Source organism: Sminthopsis crassicaudata, chromosome 1, assembly GCF_048593235.1.
Source record: "Sminthopsis crassicaudata isolate SCR6 chromosome 1, ASM4859323v1, whole genome shotgun sequence".
Classification (NCBI taxonomy): Eukaryota; Metazoa; Chordata; class Mammalia; order Dasyuromorphia; family Dasyuridae; genus Sminthopsis; species Sminthopsis crassicaudata.
Genome location: NC_133617.1, coordinates 605905044 through 605921892, shown reverse-complemented (window position 1 = coordinate 605921892; position 16849 = coordinate 605905044). Strand labels below are relative to the sequence as shown.

General features: G+C 35.5%; 1 protein-coding gene across 4 annotated transcripts in view; it reads right to left on the bottom strand.

Moving 5' to 3' along the window:
• The window catches only part of IL6ST (interleukin 6 cytokine family signal transducer), a 37522-nt gene extending 27826 nt beyond the window's left edge, over positions 1 to 9696 (bottom strand). For 2 of the 4 annotated variants that reach the window (XM_074282495.1, XM_074282497.1), the window contains exons 1-2: positions 9441 to 9696; positions 944 to 1023 (exon numbers count right to left, since the gene is read on the bottom strand). In XM_074282495.1, the coding sequence (XP_074138596.1) occupies positions 944 to 1010 (67 nt within the window). In that variant the 5' untranslated portion in view covers positions 1011 to 1023; positions 9441 to 9696. Of the gene's footprint in view, positions 1 to 943; positions 1024 to 4636; positions 4811 to 9440 lie in introns of those variants that run through there. The other 2 variants (XM_074282494.1, XM_074282496.1) reach the window with 2 other exon arrangements.
• Positions 9697 to 16849: the final 7153 nt, after the last annotated feature.

Sequence of the window (16849 nt, the reverse complement as noted above, 5' to 3'; positions counted from 1 at the left end):
AGACCTTATATTACTTTGAACACTTCTACGTTAACAACCATTCCCTCTGGCCTGGTCAATCTATCAGCCTTTTCTCCTCAGATATATTAACTACCAATGTTTCTGGGGAGGCATACTACTATCAATCACAATGGTAGCAATCAGAAGTTCCTAAACCACAAATAAAAAGCTGGGGTGTTTTTAATTTTCCAACTCTTTCCTTTCTTTTGCTCCTAACTACTGCTCTATTTGACACCTATTTTTCCCTATTTTTTTCATCTTTTCTTCTTTTTTCCCTAGTTAGGATCATCACAAACTGTTGATTGCTTTAGATCTATAAAGGTGTCGATCCCTGCTTTGCAGGGCTAATATGATTCCTGATACAAAGGCATTCTTTCCTCTATGTTCAGCAACATTTTCAGTTCTACACAGAAACATAAAAATAAAGTGAGATTTTTTTCCTACTAATACACAGAAATTTCAGATAAATATTCAATAAGATATCTGGACAATGATTTAGTTTTTATGATATGAACCCATCAAGCAAATCTATTAAGATATGTAAAAAATTGTCAAAGAATTTCCTTTTAATTGGTAACTGCCACTAAAAATGGTCATTAATACGTACTTTATTAATTGCCTGAATTTGGCTAAGCTGAAATATTACTTACTATGTGAAATGTTTCCTGATTTTTTAACTGATAGGGTCTTTTCCCTCTTGAAATTATATTTTAAATTTACTTATTATTTATTGTAGCACTCCTAGTAATGTCAATTTCTTGTGGGCAGGGACTATATCATTAGTCAATGTAAACCCAGAGCCTACTAGAGTGCTTTGCATGTAGCATGTACTTAATTTTGTAAATAAAGTTATCAATATTTAAGAGGCAATGCTATAATTATAACACCCTTTAGACTGGCTATAACAATTAATTGCACAATGTTTTTAAACTATGACTCTTACCTTCCACTGAATCAATGGTGAGGAAAATAAACAAAGCTGGCACTATCCAAGTCCATATAGCCAACATCTTGCATAAATTCCTGTAAGAAACATGCAAATGCTATATTAAAATTTCATTTTTATAAGCATAGTCATTTTAAAAACAAATTCTACTTTTCTGCTGATAACTACTGTTAAAGTAAAATCAAAAATCTCCAACAAGTGAAAATGTAAAGCAGAGCTTTAAGTCTCGAAGAATATGTTACTTTTTACCCCATTTCCCACTCCCTTATCCCTAAAGTTATGGCAAAATTATCAAATATTCAGATCACGAGGATGCTCAAGTAGATACAGCACTAGGCCTGGAGTCTGAAATACTTGAGTTCAAATGTCACCTCAAGATTTGCTAATGGTGTGATCCTAGACAAATCATTAATCTCTGTTTGCCTCAGTTTCCTCAACTATAAAATGAGGATAATAATGGTACTGACCTTGAAAGGTTGTTGACAGGATCAAATAAGGTAATATTTATAAAGCATTTAGCACAATGCCTCATACATAACAGGCACTATATAATGTCAAACCATTATTATTGTTATTGTCATTGTTGTTTTTGTTTTAGATTTGCAGAATGAAAACTTCGGTTAAGGGGAAAATCAAGGTACACGTACATATTTAGACACTACATGTAATACATGAACTTAAAATAAAAAAATTGAGTAAAGAAATTGGCACATATATAGGAATTAACTCCATAAAGGTATGAATCTTACACTGAAATATCCTTCTGCCTGATTACTAAATATATGACTTAGTTGGATTAGGTGTTATTACTAGCTTAATCTACTCAACTGATTCTTAAAACAATGAAAAATACTATCATGGAAGGTGTATTTGACTTGGCAAACCTAAGGGTATAGCTCATTTTAACACTTTAAGATGAGGATAGGGGAGAGGGTTTAGAAAATGTTCAACATATCTACCAAAAAACAGGTAGTATGAGTTTACCTGAGTACCACAAATTAAACACTATGATCCTTGTCTCCCATATACACACACAATAGATTGGATCAAATAAAATTCAAGAATCCCATGAGATAAGTAGGAATAGAACAAAGTTAAAAAAAAAAAAAATTGAAAAATTAAAAAAAAAAATGATCATGGGATGATATAAAAACAATGGATATAGAAAGCAAATTGAAAATACATAATTTAGGAACTGGGCTTGTCATTCTGAAAAGTAATATAGAACTATGCCATAAAACTCACTAAATTAATTTTACTCTTTTTACTAGGCCTATATCCCAAAAAGACCAAAGAAACAAAAGGACCTGAATATATGTATAAATATATTGATAGCAGTTTTTTTTTTCACAATACACTTAAACTGGAAATGAGGGGAAGGGGTTTATACCCACTTACTGGGGAATAGTTAAATATATAATAGCATAGTTAACTGCAGTGGATTACTATGGTATAAGAAATTACAAAATCCATAGTTTTCAAGGGAATTGGGAAGACCACTATAAATTAATGCTGAATGAAGTGACTTGGCCTAGGAAAATAATTTATACAATACCAACATAAAGAAAAATAACTGTAAAAGACTTTAACATTCTATAATAATGGGTGGGAAAACAAGTGAGTCTAGAGGACTGATGATGAAATACATTATTCACTTCCTTTCAAAAAGTGACAGACTCAAAATACTGAACGAGACATATTTTTGGATACAGGCAAAGTGGGAATTTATTTTACTGGATGGACTATGAGTATCTACTTAGGATTTTCTTTATCTTTTTTTTTTTTTTTGGTTATTGTTATTCAAATGGGAAGAGAAGAATAGAAAGAAAAGATAAATACTTGTAAAAATTGATCAATAAATAATTTTAAAAAACTAATCATTGAATTACCTGAAATCATGACTAGAGAAAAACCTGAACAATAGATTTTAAGAAATTTTAAGGGAAAACTGACTAGATCCCTTACAACCAAAGGCAAAGTGAAAATATAAAGGACACACCTCCTCTCCTGAAAGGCACTGTAAGCTGAAGAACGTGCAGACACATCATAGTCAAAATATAGAACATCCAGGTCAAGAAAATATACAGCAAACAGCCAGAAAAAAAAGAAAAACTTTATTCCCTTGCTAAGCAGAAAGCAAGAATAGCCAAGGAGAGATTTTTTTGAACGTAACTCATTTGTAAAACACAATGGAGAACAACAGAAGATTATAAGTAGTATTTATTACCTTACAAAATAGTAAAAAGTAAGAAGAGAAAATTTGAGTTTACAGAAAGTTTTTCTTAAGATCCAACTAAGATCATCTTAAAAGTACTTACAGAAGAAAATGGAAGAACTGGGAAGGAAAAAAAGAGAAAAAATATATGCTAGCATTTTCATAGCCACCTAGTTTCATCACTGATGAAAATGGAACACATCTAGACTTCAGTAACTCAGAAAATGGTGAATTTCATAAAATGGAAATTGGTTGAGCCAAAACAGGTTTACTCAAAAGAGGTCCTTGCTGAAGGAAAATGGATCTACAAAGCATTGATAGGGCTGATTCTCAAGATGTGTGAAAGAAGAGAAGATGCCATATAATAGAAAAAATCATGGATAAGATTATTACCCCCAAAAAAAGTAATAAATTTAGGTGATAATTATTTTTTATAATGACCATTTTCTCATATTTATAATATCTTTAAGAATGCGTTTTAGTGAGACAGAGAAATAAAAGGATCCAACCAAACCTAACACTTTATACTAAGCCCTCAAAAATTTTAAGAAATATGCCATGTAAAGAAAAAGTACAAAAATATAAAAGTAATTTTAAAAATTCCTATAAGCTTACCAACTAGCCTTTACCCTAAACTAAGGGGCTCTGTGATAAGGGTTATAATTAGAAGCTTACATCCTCAAAGAAGGAGGAGGGAATATTTATTATACCTTTTAAATATCTTAAAATTTTAAGGTTAAGGGAAGAAACAAAGTATAAGAGAAGCCCAGACTTGTATTTCTACCACCATGTGCCCCCAAATAGAAAAAGAATATACTAGGAGTAGAGAGAAAGAAACAAAGAGAAGAAAATTGTTCCAATAGGAAATTGGAGGAGTGAGTATCCCATTGACTTTATACTTTTTCTGACTATGGCAAGGGAATGTGTGTGTGTGTGTGTGTGTGTGTGTGTGTATAATTTTTTTTCTTTTCTTTTTCTGAGGCTGGGGTTAAGTGACTTGCCCAGGGTCACACAGATAGGAAGTATTAAGTGTCTAAGGGTCCTCCTGAATTCAAGGCTGGTGCTCTATCCACTGCAACACCTAGCTGCCCCTAGGGGAATATTTTTTAAAAAAGAAAACCTAGTTGTAATAATAAAATTAATAGAAGACAAGGCACAGATAGACAAAGAGGATATAAAATTGGAAATGGGATAGATACAAACTATAACTATAGAATGCTGGTTAGGAAAGTGGGGAAGCAAAGGGAGATGGGGAGTGGGAAGAAGAATAGTTAAAATAGTCAATGATTTGGATTGGTTGATTTTTCTGAACAATACAAATACAGACACTTTATTCTGATTACACTTCTCAGTATCCCCCAACTTTATTTTTTCTTCTAAATAAGGGAGTAGTAGAGTATGAAAAGAAAGAAAATTAATAGGACATGGAAAGAAAAGAAATCTAACAATCATAATGATGAATGGGATGAACTCACCTATAAATGGAAGAGAGCCAGGGAATTATAACTTTTGAGTTGGAAGGTATCTTTACAGATGAGAAAATAAAGGCTCATAGAGGTTAAGTGTCTTGTCCCAAATCATGCAGTAAATAGTAGTCAGAACTTAAATCAATTTCTTTTGACTCCAAATCCAACACCTTTTAGGCTGGGCTACAATGTTTACGAAAAAGGATCAGAAAGTAAATCCATTAATTTGTTTGCATGTTTACTTAAAAATCTGATTCCTATTGGGCAACAATGTAGATGTAAAGTAGAACTTATACCTTAACCAAATAAAACAAACAAACAAACAAAAAAACCCCAAACAAACCAGGAGTAAGTAATAAACATTTTAGACAAGATCCTGAGGATCTTCAGGCATACATATTTTTTAGTATTGCATTATTTTACAGAAAAACAAATATATACTTGGGAATAAAGAATTCACAGATGAAGAAATGCAGAAATAGTAAATAAATTCTTTACAAACCAGCAAAAATCATATATAATAATGCATATTTGAAGAGAGGATTCAGAATTAAATTAAGATTAAGTGATGTAAATCTAAAGAATGACTTGTTTTAAAGAATATATCAGAAACATAAATTACTGTATTAAAAAGCAATGTAAATGTTGTAGGATATACATAAACAGGCTGTACAGGATGATTTACATCTTTAAGCATATCATCACAACAAAGAATGAAAAGATCAATTAATTAAATATTTACATAAACAGACTAAGAAAATAACAAATCAATAACTCCCAAACAAGCAAAAAAGTAAAAATCCTGAAAATGAGAGGTAAGCAAAGTAGGAAATAAAGACAATGATAAAAGTTGGTTTTTTTTTTTTAAATGCAACAGATAAGCAATTAATTAGATTTTTTAAATCATCAGAATAAATAAGAATTCACAATGTAGCAATTAATTTGAAATTAATTTAAATACAGTAAATTATCAGAAACTATTATAGCTAATTATATGCTTAAAAAAACACCAGTTACCCCAATTGTCTAATGGACAATTCACTTTACATACCTTCATTTACTTCAAAGTCATATTTATGAAGTTACCATAAAATCTGAGGTTTGGAAAAACACTCTAACATCCATCTGTTATAAGGATCTCTATTTCTATACCTCTTTTCCTCCACAGGTTACTATTTAGCTTTTACTTGAACATCAGAAATGAGAAGTTCCACTAGAGGACAGCTTTAATTGTTAAAACTATTCTTTATATGAAGACATTATCTGTTTTTCTCTTAACTTCTACCTATTGGTCCTAGCTTTGCTCTCTGGGCCAAATAAAATTAATCTAACCTCTCTTTTACTACATGACAATCCATTAAATAAATGAATATTGTTATCATTATCATTCCTTCACGCCTTCTTTTATTCAAGCTAAAAATTCCATATCTTTAACCATTTTTCAATATGCCATAATTTCAAGTCATTTTTACCATCCTGATTGCCTTTCTCTGAACTTGCTCTGGTTTGGTGATGCTCTTCCTAAAATGTAATGCTGCAAATTAGAAACTATGTCCAGACATGGACTAATCATGGCAAGGTATTATAAATTATTACTATCCACATTCTAGACACTACTGTTCCATTAATGTACTTAAAGAACATGATTATAAGGATAGATCTTGATTATGAGAATGGATCATCCTGTCAGGGTGGAGAAGTTCTGAGTGACACTGAGCTGTTGAGGCTAAAATCTGAGCATGGTTTTCAGGCTTGAGTACAGGTTGGGGATATTTGTAGGAGCAGAATCAGGGACTTGTCTAATCCCTGCTGACAGAGTTTTTGGATATTTGGGTATATTAATCATTTCTACTGTCATAAATTTTTCAGTTAATGGTTATAGGAGCTCAGCCAGGCATATGGCTACTTAGAAATATAATGGTAGGAACTATGTCTTTGTCATGAACTCCTCTGGAAAAGGCAATAAACAAAAAAAAATCTTTTCTAAGTGATATATTTTAAAAAGATACTAATTTAGATAAATTTTTCTGTGTGTGATTTCTGACAAATGGATGACAGTAGACTGCATATAGACTTCTAAATGGTTAAGAGGTAAGCAGCTTGAGAGCTGGCTCTGTCTTATCTCTGTATTTACAGAATCTAAGAGTACAGCATTCATTTAACACATTTTTGTTGACTATATGATTAAGTTTTACAATCTGAGCACTCCTAAAAATGCCAGGAATTTCTAAATATGGATTTTATGTAAGAGAATATCTAAAATAATTGTTGAAATGTTATTTTCCAATTTTCTTTTAGAATCAGATTCTAAAAGTATAAAGTATCAGTTGACATTAGCTTCATTTGCTTTACCTAACAAACTAACATTTAAAATTTGCATTTTCAATGTCCTTATGCTCATCAAAAAGAAAAAGAAAAAAAAAATCCCTGTGCATACTGTGAAGAAGGGAGCTAGGTGGTTCAATGGATAGAGGGCCAGCCTGGAGTTAGGAAGACTCCTCTTTTTGAGTTGAAATAAACATGTATTAACTGAACTACCCTGCAGAAGTCACCTACCCCTGTTTGCTTCAGTTCCTATCTGTAAAACTGGAGAAAGAAACGGCAAACCACTCTGATGTCTTAAATAAAGTCATGAATATTTGGACATGACTGAAAGACCTGAAACCAACTGTGAGAAAACAGTGAATTCTTTAAGAACTGGAAGAGACTTTGAAAATAACCATTCATTTTTAAGATGAAGACAGAGCCTGGAAAGATAATCTGTTGTTCTTTTGTAACAAGATAGGAAAACATTTATTCAGTATTCATTGTTGCAAATATTTTAAAATAAGCATAAAACACTGCAATTCAAGATCAGACTATCAAATGCGCCTTAATAAAACTGCAGTTCTGCACAGGATGCAGTTTCTAAATGAGCTTTTCATAGTGTTTCTTAGAATTACAGGTTCCGAATGGGAAGGAACCCCGAAAGATCCCAGAGGCTAACTAACCCTCAAGTTACAGTTAAGAAAACAAAAAGGTTGTGTCCAGTTCTACTACGTGAATCTGCCCTTAAAGCTTAATTCTACATTACTTTTAAGAAAATTCTATATTACTTTTAAAACTATATTTTAGCTGATCTGAGGGGGAAGAAACCTACCCCAGAAATGGGTATTTTTTTACTCTGCTGCCTGCAGTCCACAATCATCTATTAAGTATATGTCAATATGTCAAGCACCACGCTGGACGTACAATGAAAGGTTAAAAACAATTGCTGCTGTCAAGAAGCTAAGAGTCTGGTGAGAGTCTGGCACTAGGAGCTATTAAAAGGGCCCAGGAAACGCTTACTGTAGAAGGCAGGACTTTCGCCAGGTCTTGAAGGAAGACAAGGAAATCAGGAGGCAAAGAAGAGAACTTGAAGGATAGACAGTAGAAAGGGCAGAGCCAGGAGAAGCACACGGCCAGTGTTAGTAGATCATGAAGAGCAAGGCAGAAGGTAAAAGTTAACAAGAGTGAAAGGTAAGGAGGAGACAGACTATGCAAAGCCAAACAAAGGATTAGGCTGGATCCTAGAGGGGAGCCACAGGAGTTGAAGGAGAGGGGGAGGGTGTTCAAACTTAGGCTGCAGAAAGATCAAACAGACACCTGAATGGAAGGCAGAGCAGGGAGAGATCTGAGGGAGAGAATGGGTCTGCAGACTCAACAACAGTGCAGGGGGAGGCGATAAGGATCTGCCACCGGTGCGTCATCAGTGTCAGAGTAGTGTGTATGAGGGATCAAACACATATATAAATAATTTATACAAATGAACGTGTCAATCTTCAGCAAATTTTTAGGGATCTGCAAAACTTTATAGCACAAGATCCCTTTTGTGAAGAGGTTGTACCAAATGGTCATAGACGTCTCTTCCCCTTCTACAATTCTTCAGTTCTTTTGTATTAAAACCAATATGCTAAAAAAAAAAATACTCCTTTTCCAGAGTCCTATTCTTTTTACCACAACTTTTATTCACTGAGAACTTTATCACAGAGACAGCAGGGAAGGGAAGCAGTCAAGAACTAAGATTTGAAAACTATTTTAAGTTGGAAAATATTATGATATAGTTCATTTTTCTTTGTCATTTCTAAACTTCACTTGAGATAAAACGTTCGGAATTATTTTAATGGAATTGTGAGACTCCAAATGAAGAATTATGCATTTTAATTCAACGATCAATTTGCAATTAATTAAGTAGGAGGTGCTACAATTTTATATAACTAATACAACGTGACCATCCCCCACGCTGATTTTTGGACAATTGGTGTAGGTATAACTAAGTTGTCAGTCAGAGGGGACGGTGTAAAGCTCGGGGTAGGAAGGCACTGAGAGATACTGATCAGGCCTTCTTCTGCGGAGGAAACACATTTGGGGAACTAGAGGAGAGAGAGACTTGGAAGTAAAGGAATGTAGGGGTTTTCCAGGCAGGAAATCAGAGACTTTTTTTTTTTTTTTTTTTAAGTGAGAATTCGTAAGTCACTCACGCAGCCCGCTCCTTCACAGTCAATCCAGACCCGCCCCTCCCTCCTCACACCCCAGTCCCAGTCGTCGTCGCCGCCGCCGCCGCCGCCGCCTCCTCGCTCCCAAGTCTCCTCTCCCAGACTGGAGTTGCCCCTATTTCCCATCGTTTCTCCCGGATCCCCGCCCCCCCTCCAGTCCCTCCAGTTTCCCCCTCGCCAGAACCCCTTCCCAAGCGCCTCGAATTTTCCCTCCTCAGAGCCTCCGTTCCGTCCTCTCCTAGCTTCCACCCCACTCCGAACGCCGCCCCCCAGCTCCCGGCCTCGGACCCCGTCCTCACCAGCGCCTCGGCGCTTTCCTTCGGCTCCGAGACCTGCGATGTCTCCTACCCCCCCAGCTCCAGTTCGGCGCCAGGCCCTGGGCCCGCCCTAGCTGCCGCGCGCAATGTCCTTCACTGCGCCGAGCTCGGCCTTCACGGCCACGGGCGTCCCCGGGCCTGTACGACCCGGCCTCCGCTCCGTCCCCGAGGCGAGCAGGCAGCTCCCGTCTCCAGCCAGGCCCAGTTAACGGCCCCTCCTAGGCTCCCTCTAGCCCCTAACCTTAGGCCCGGAGCTGGCCGGCCTCTTATTGGCTCCGGCGCTACCGGACGGACGCGAGCATTGGCCCGGAGGTCGAGGAGGCGGGGTGCTGAGGGGAGTCTATTCCCGTAACGCCGCTCCGGCAGTCCGGGATTCCAGCGGCGCGCCCGGACTGACAGCAGCTCCCACACAGCCGTGGGCCCGCCCCGCCTCCCGGAGCTGAGAGATCGGAATGTTCCATTTTTAATGGAATAACGGGGTGTAGCGTCTGAACGGAAGCTTGGGAATTCCCGGAGTCACCTTACCCCCCCCGCCGTTCTCTACTTGGCCTTTCCCTTCGCCGCTCTCCGGGGGAACACGTGTGCCAGCCTGCTTGCGTGCTCGTAGAAAACCTGGGAGAGACTCTGGGGAGGGGCAAGTCTTGTGGGAAAGTGGTGCCTGGTTTTGGCCGGACCCTCCCGAGATAAGGGACGTGTTATCTAACAATGGATCATTTTTCTTTTACACTAGTAAGCCCACAACCCGCTATTTACTAGAGCGCTTAGGAAGAGTGATTCATTGACGCCGTAAGAGGTGGGGTTCCCATCCCGCGGACCAAGTGCTCCACATCCTAACAATTTAAACTCGACTCTATCTTTAATTTTGTTTTTTCTTAACATCTCAACTCAATAGACGATACCAACAGAACTCCAGATCTCAGAATAATCCGGAAGTTTACGCGGTTGAAATATTGGTATCGCAAAGAAAGACCCGCAAAACAATATTGATGAGAGGAAATTATTTTTTCCACATGCAAAATAGAACAAAAAAGGAAGAAATGTGAAAATGGGAATCATTCACATGCAGCTTGCAATGTTAAAAATACGCACAGTAAAGCTGTCTTGTATGTGTTTCCTTCTGAACTTTCTTCTGTTTTTTTTTCTGTTCATTTAAAAATTGCTTCAATGACCCTTTTCTTTTTTAATTTGCCCTCTTCTTCTTCCTCTTCCTCCTTTTCATTCTTCTTTTTCTACTAACACTATCACTCTCTTCTCCTCAAATACTCTGACCTTATTTATAATTTTATTTATTATTTTTATTATTTATTTATTTTTAATTATTTATTATTTAAAAAAAAAAAAAGAAAGAAAAAGAAAAACACAATCCCTGTAACAAATAAACATTGTAGGGCAAAAGAAATCCATACAAGGATCTTGTCCAAAAATGTGGGTTTCATTCTGTACCTTGAGTCCATCACCTCTCTGTCGGAGGTGAATCTAGTCATTTAAAGAAGACCTCATATCCTCTTCTTGAAGAAAATATTCAGAATAAATAGCCGTGAAACTTTTGAGTGGCTTATAAACCTTTGGTCTCTTGTTTCTTAATATCTAATTGTTTCCTCCTCCCCTCCCCCATCCTTCCAAGAACACTTTATCTTAAAGTCACCAAGTGTCAATTATATTTTAAATTTCTTTAAATTTATTCACCTCTTCATTTTCTGCAAGAAATACTAACAGAAGGTATGATTCTCTTTGTGATGATTTTATTGGTTATGTTCATCATGAGCCCTGCAGAGTGAGATAACAAAGAATACCCTAGAATTATGTTTTTTGTCATTCTGGAGTTCACAATGAAATCCACACCTTCATTTGTCTTCTATTTTACTGCATCTTCCTTTTGACTTTGGATTTCATTTTTTAGCAAGAGTATCAGTGATTTTATAGTTGGTTTCATCTAACCCTATGTCTACTAGTTGTTTATTGGCCAATAATCTCACAATTATATTTGTTAATAGTCTAAGACTGAAATTGTTTGGATTTTCTGTCCCCTTTTTCTACTTCTCTGCCACTATCATTGAAGAAGAGTAAGGATGCTGCATCAGACTAATGATGATTTTGTAATTTTCTTTGTTTCATGGTTGCCACAGTCAAAGAATTCTTTCTCTATATCCAACTAACTGGTGATGAGATCTGGGCTGGTTTTTGGACAGTAACTACAGTCTGTCATTAGTATTATACCAGAAACTTATATAGTCTGTTAGTCACTGTCCATTGCCTTTGAGAGCGCTGGATCACCTCTGTGAGGCATTAGAATGAGGTTTTGTGGAGTTTATTGAACTCTTTCTCCCTCAATTCCTTAGTAATAGCTTTTAAATAGCAACTATATCTCAGTTCAATTCGAGGAAGTTAGGTTTGTTAATAGAAGTCTAAACCCAGAGATCAAGCAAGGAGATTCAAATTTCCCTGATTGTTTTAATGCAGTCTAATAAGCCAACTGAATTTCTCCATTGGGGGTAATTGTGAACTTTAGAGGTGTATACAGGAAGGCAAAGGGAATTCAAATGTATTCTTAAAGCAAAAAAAGAGACAAAAGGGAAAATCACTCTCTCAGGGATCATCAAGACCAGGAGAGAGAATTTTGGTGGACAAAGAACTCTGACCAAGAGATTTCATCCAGAACAATATGGGATGAGAGAAAAGGAATTAAATTTAAGTTAGTTTAGTGAATTAAACACAAGAAATTTCTTTAAACGTGAAATGTTTTAAAGATGCCTACCACTTAAAACTGTGGAGGTTCAGCTTTGGGCTAGATTAGTTTGAGATCTCTGAAATTATTCTTGCTTTGTATTTATGTTTCATAGTTGATTTGTATGTATATTGTTTTGTATCTGTTTTTCCTTCAGGGACATTTTCCCATCAAAGTCTAATTAAGAATTTCCAACCCTTTCTGTGGTCCCCTTGAGTCTCCTTGAGTTTTTTGGGAGCACTGAGAAATAGTTTGAGGCAATGAATTAATGGAATAGTTACAAAGGGAAGAAGTTCCCTTTCCCTTCCGTGCATTTGGAGGAAAGAATTGTGATGTGAAAAAAAAAAAAAAAAAAAAAAAAAGAAAGAAACTCACTCATGTTTTATTCTAGGTAGAAATTGTGGTTTTATCAATGTTCCAAATATGTATGATGCAAATGTCATTATATATGACATTTTAAGACTGGACTTTGACAAGTTAAAAAAAAATAGGAAAAAATGAAAGAAATTTACAGATTGTCAGTTATGGTAGTTCTTACAATAGGATAAAAAGGGAATGTATAGATACTGGAAGGATTGAAATTTGATGAAAGGTACATTCCAGAGAGATGTAAAATTTCAAACTGGGAAAGAAAGGTCCTGAGCACAGAGAATAAAATAAAACTCAATCCTATCTTTCTTCAAGTTCTATTTTCCAAACAACCCCATACTTCACTATTTTTATATATTTACATTAACTTTATATTTATGCTGCATGATATTTTATGTATATTTATTATCTTTCTCGTTAGAATGAAAGTTCATTGTGAGTGGGGATTGTTTTATTCCCTAGTATCTTTCACAGTGCCTACACATAGTAGATGCTAAGTAGATCATTGTTAATTCATTATTGACTGCTAGATAGAGCAGCTAAAGAAGGGTAAAGCCCTTCTCTGAACTTTGTCCAGTATTCTACCTATAGTAGACATTATAAAAACATTATCCCCATCATCTACAAGGCAAATTAAAACATTTAAAGAAATTATAGTTTTATTCTACAAAACTGCTGATCTATGAGATTAATAGAATTAACTAGTGATTTGAGCTTAAGAAAATCTCTTGATTCTTGTTAATAGATTATAGAAACTAGTTTTCTCTCTGGTTGGTCACTACATGTATGTGTGTACTGCAGAAGATGATAGCAATAGCTTCATCAGTTGCACTGTGACTTCTACTCAACAGGAAATGAATTTGATCATCTTGTAACTCTTTGTTAAACCTGTTTCCTTTGAACTCCATGCATGATCATAACTGAATTTGCATATCTGAGCAGGAAATAATTTTCTCAACTGCAATAAACCAAAACTGAATTATGATTTTTCTATTAAGGCTGAGTATTTCTTAGAAACTTTTATTATTTCATCACAATTTCACAGATTAAATTGTATGTACATGAAAAATGAAACAAAACAAGAGCTTTTTTTTTTTTTTTAATCTGGGGTAATTTTTATGAGTTAAATGTATGTGGAAGAGTGAGTATTGATTATCTGCTCCTGGCCTCAAAGAAGGTCTGGATGGTCCTAATATAGAACATGAGACATAGATAGCATTTCTTACTGTCAAGCATAGCAATATTTAGCTCCAGATAGGGGGACTTACCTCAGAGTAGTGGGAAAACCAGCAAGATGGGGACTCACAATAGGATGGGGAAGCAAATTACTTGAAATATCTTTGAATGTCATAATAGACTGATTTTAGAGCTCTTGCCTAACTAGTCTTCACTAAAATAGCATTTAGGTAAGAGAAATAATTACTTTTCTGTTATATTAACATTCAATGATTAAATTAGTATTGCGTTTTTTTTTTTCCTTTCTATTTCCTCAATTCAGGGATCAGTCCTTGCAGGTTATTCCCTCAGTCTCGGAAGAATATTGCTAATACATAAAATTGTCCAAATCCTCCAGTTGGTGCTTCTCCATCTTGTACAAAACCCCACCCACCTAGAGGACCTTACTTCTGTTTAAAGTACCAACAAAATCCAATCTAGGCAAATTTTTGCACCAAGGAAATAAGTTCCTCTCCTTGGAACCCTCTAGTAGAATTTAGGGTGATCTGGCTTATGAAGAAAATCGACCTGAGATAGAGAGGGATCTCTTTATCCAGATTGCTGGAGGCAGCTGACTTTCATGATCAAGTTATGTTTTCAGTAGAAAAAACTGAAGATTTTTAGCCTATCTCCTCATTAATATTTACTCCCTCATTAAGTGTTCCCCAATTCATCTTTCAGGAACACTTCCTTTTCCAAAGATATGTAAGCATTCAAAACTCATGGTTTTATCTTTAGTTAACAAGAGAGACCACTGACCATAATTTATTACCAGCAAGCATAATTAATAAATTTATTATTAATTATATAGAAACTCTGTCTTTCAGGCTTTTCATTCATCTCATAGAGGAATTTACATGAGTAGTATTTTTTTATTTTTTGATAGAATCAGTAAAGGAACCAATTTTGAAATTTGTTCTCCCAAGTTTATCATACACAAAAGGTATTTTATAGATCTTCTTGGAAAGATCATTCTCTCCTGAGGCCTGAGTACACTCAAGGTCATGGCATCTAAATGATGAAAAACTCTTTGTCAGAAAAAACTGCTAAATCTTGATTTTATTTTATGAGTTAAACTCATATTTTATGAGTTTAAAATCATGGTGGTCTCCTCTGTATATATAATAATTATTTGTTTAAGCAGTAATTTAGCCAATACCTATTTTGGACAGATATCAGAACCTGATGAAAATTAAAATATAATGAATATACTTTCTTTGAGAATGTCCAGAATCCATTAGTAATTCATCTTCTAAGTACTAAATAGACAACTGTCTGGTGAACAATAAGTCAATCTGAAGAAGTCCTATTGCTATTTCCTTGTGCACAAGCACTGTCTCATCTATGGAAAAGGGGAGAATGGGTTTCTGTTCCCTCCCTCCCAAGTTCAGTTGATTTAGTCATGATGTAATCATATATGTATAGAGGATAAGGAATGAAGGCTGGATAGAAGGAACTCCCAGGTGAGGAAACTTCCTCTAACAATGCAGTTAGACATCTTCTCTGAAGCATAGCTTTGTATGTTGCCTAGAGCACTGAGTTTGGTGATTTGTTCAGGATCTTCACACAGGCAGTATGTGTCAGAAGTGGGAATGCAACAAAGGTTTTCCTGGCTTTGAGATCAGTTCTCTATCTTTTACCCCAGGCTGTCTCATAATCACAGAGGACAAGATATAAATCTGTTCATAAGCTTTTAAGTCCCAATGGATCCTTTACAATGTATGAATACCTTTCTCTTGAGTCAAAAAAGAGAAATACTATTGAATAAACTATGTATAATGAAATCTTAAAAGATCCAAAATGACAGAATTTAATAGTTGGAAGGGATCTAAGCAGCTTTCTAATTCATCTTATGAATAAAAGGAACCTCCATTCTAACATACCTAATAAGTGGTCATCCAGCCTTTGTCTGAAGACATCCAAGGTGGGAGGAAACCCACTGCCTCTCTAGGTGCCCATTACATTTTGGGACAGTTCTAAAATATTAGGAATTTTTCCTGACGTCAAGCCTAAACTGATTTCTTTGAAATTCTTTCATGCTCCTAGTTCAATCCTTTAGGACCAAAAAGAACAAATCTAATCCTTCCAATACATGTCAGCTCTTTGTGTACTTGAAAATGTACTGATGTACTCTCAGAATCTTTTCTCCAGACTAAACATATCTTGTCCTTCAACTTCCAGTTCTTAGAAAGAATTTTCTACAATTGTTGCATCTACTTTTTCACCACCCACTCATGTTTTTACTTCTTGCCATCTGGATTCTGAGCCTGCCTACTCTTCCCTTTCTCTAAGGTTACCAAAGGTCTCTTAATTACCAAATCTGATAGTCTTCTTTCTGTCTTTACCATCTTTAACTTTGGGATGAATTTTGATTCTACTATTATATTTATAACAAATTATTAAATTGAGATCCAGGCTTTTCTCTTTGTTATTTCCTCAGTAAGTCCCAGGTCTTGTTAAAATCTGTCTCTGAAAGACATGACTGATTAATGAGATTACTCCTAGCTTTCAAAGAACATGCTCTTCAATCTTGGGCAGGATTCTGGCCAACTAGGAGCCCAACTTTTGTTTAGATTATAAATAAAATAGTCTGGATGAATTCTCATGCAGAAGAAAATCAACCAGAGAGGTCTGGATGGAGATGAATTTCCCTGTCTAGATTTCTGGAAGTTTCTGAGTCTCATGATTAAGCCATGCTCTCAGCAGGAGGAGCTAAAGACTTCTAACAGAGTTCCTCATTAAATATTTCTCTTTTTCCGCCCCATTTATCAGGGGCATTCACCAAAACTATTGGCCATCAAATTATTGATTGCTGACTATCTTAATTAATAGATTGATTATTAACTCATTCATAACAACATGTTGGTCCAGTAGCTAAATATAGATCAGGAAGATCTAGAGATGATCCCAGATACTGTGGGAGACCTTAGCTCTTTTAAGGTAAAATCTTTAATAGATCTCAGTTTTAGGCAACATTTATTCAATGATTAGGTAAGAAGGAAATGAGGTAAAGAATGGTCCCTTTTAAATGACCAGCAGGATAAATACAGAGAGGTTTGGAGAGACTTACATGAACTGATGC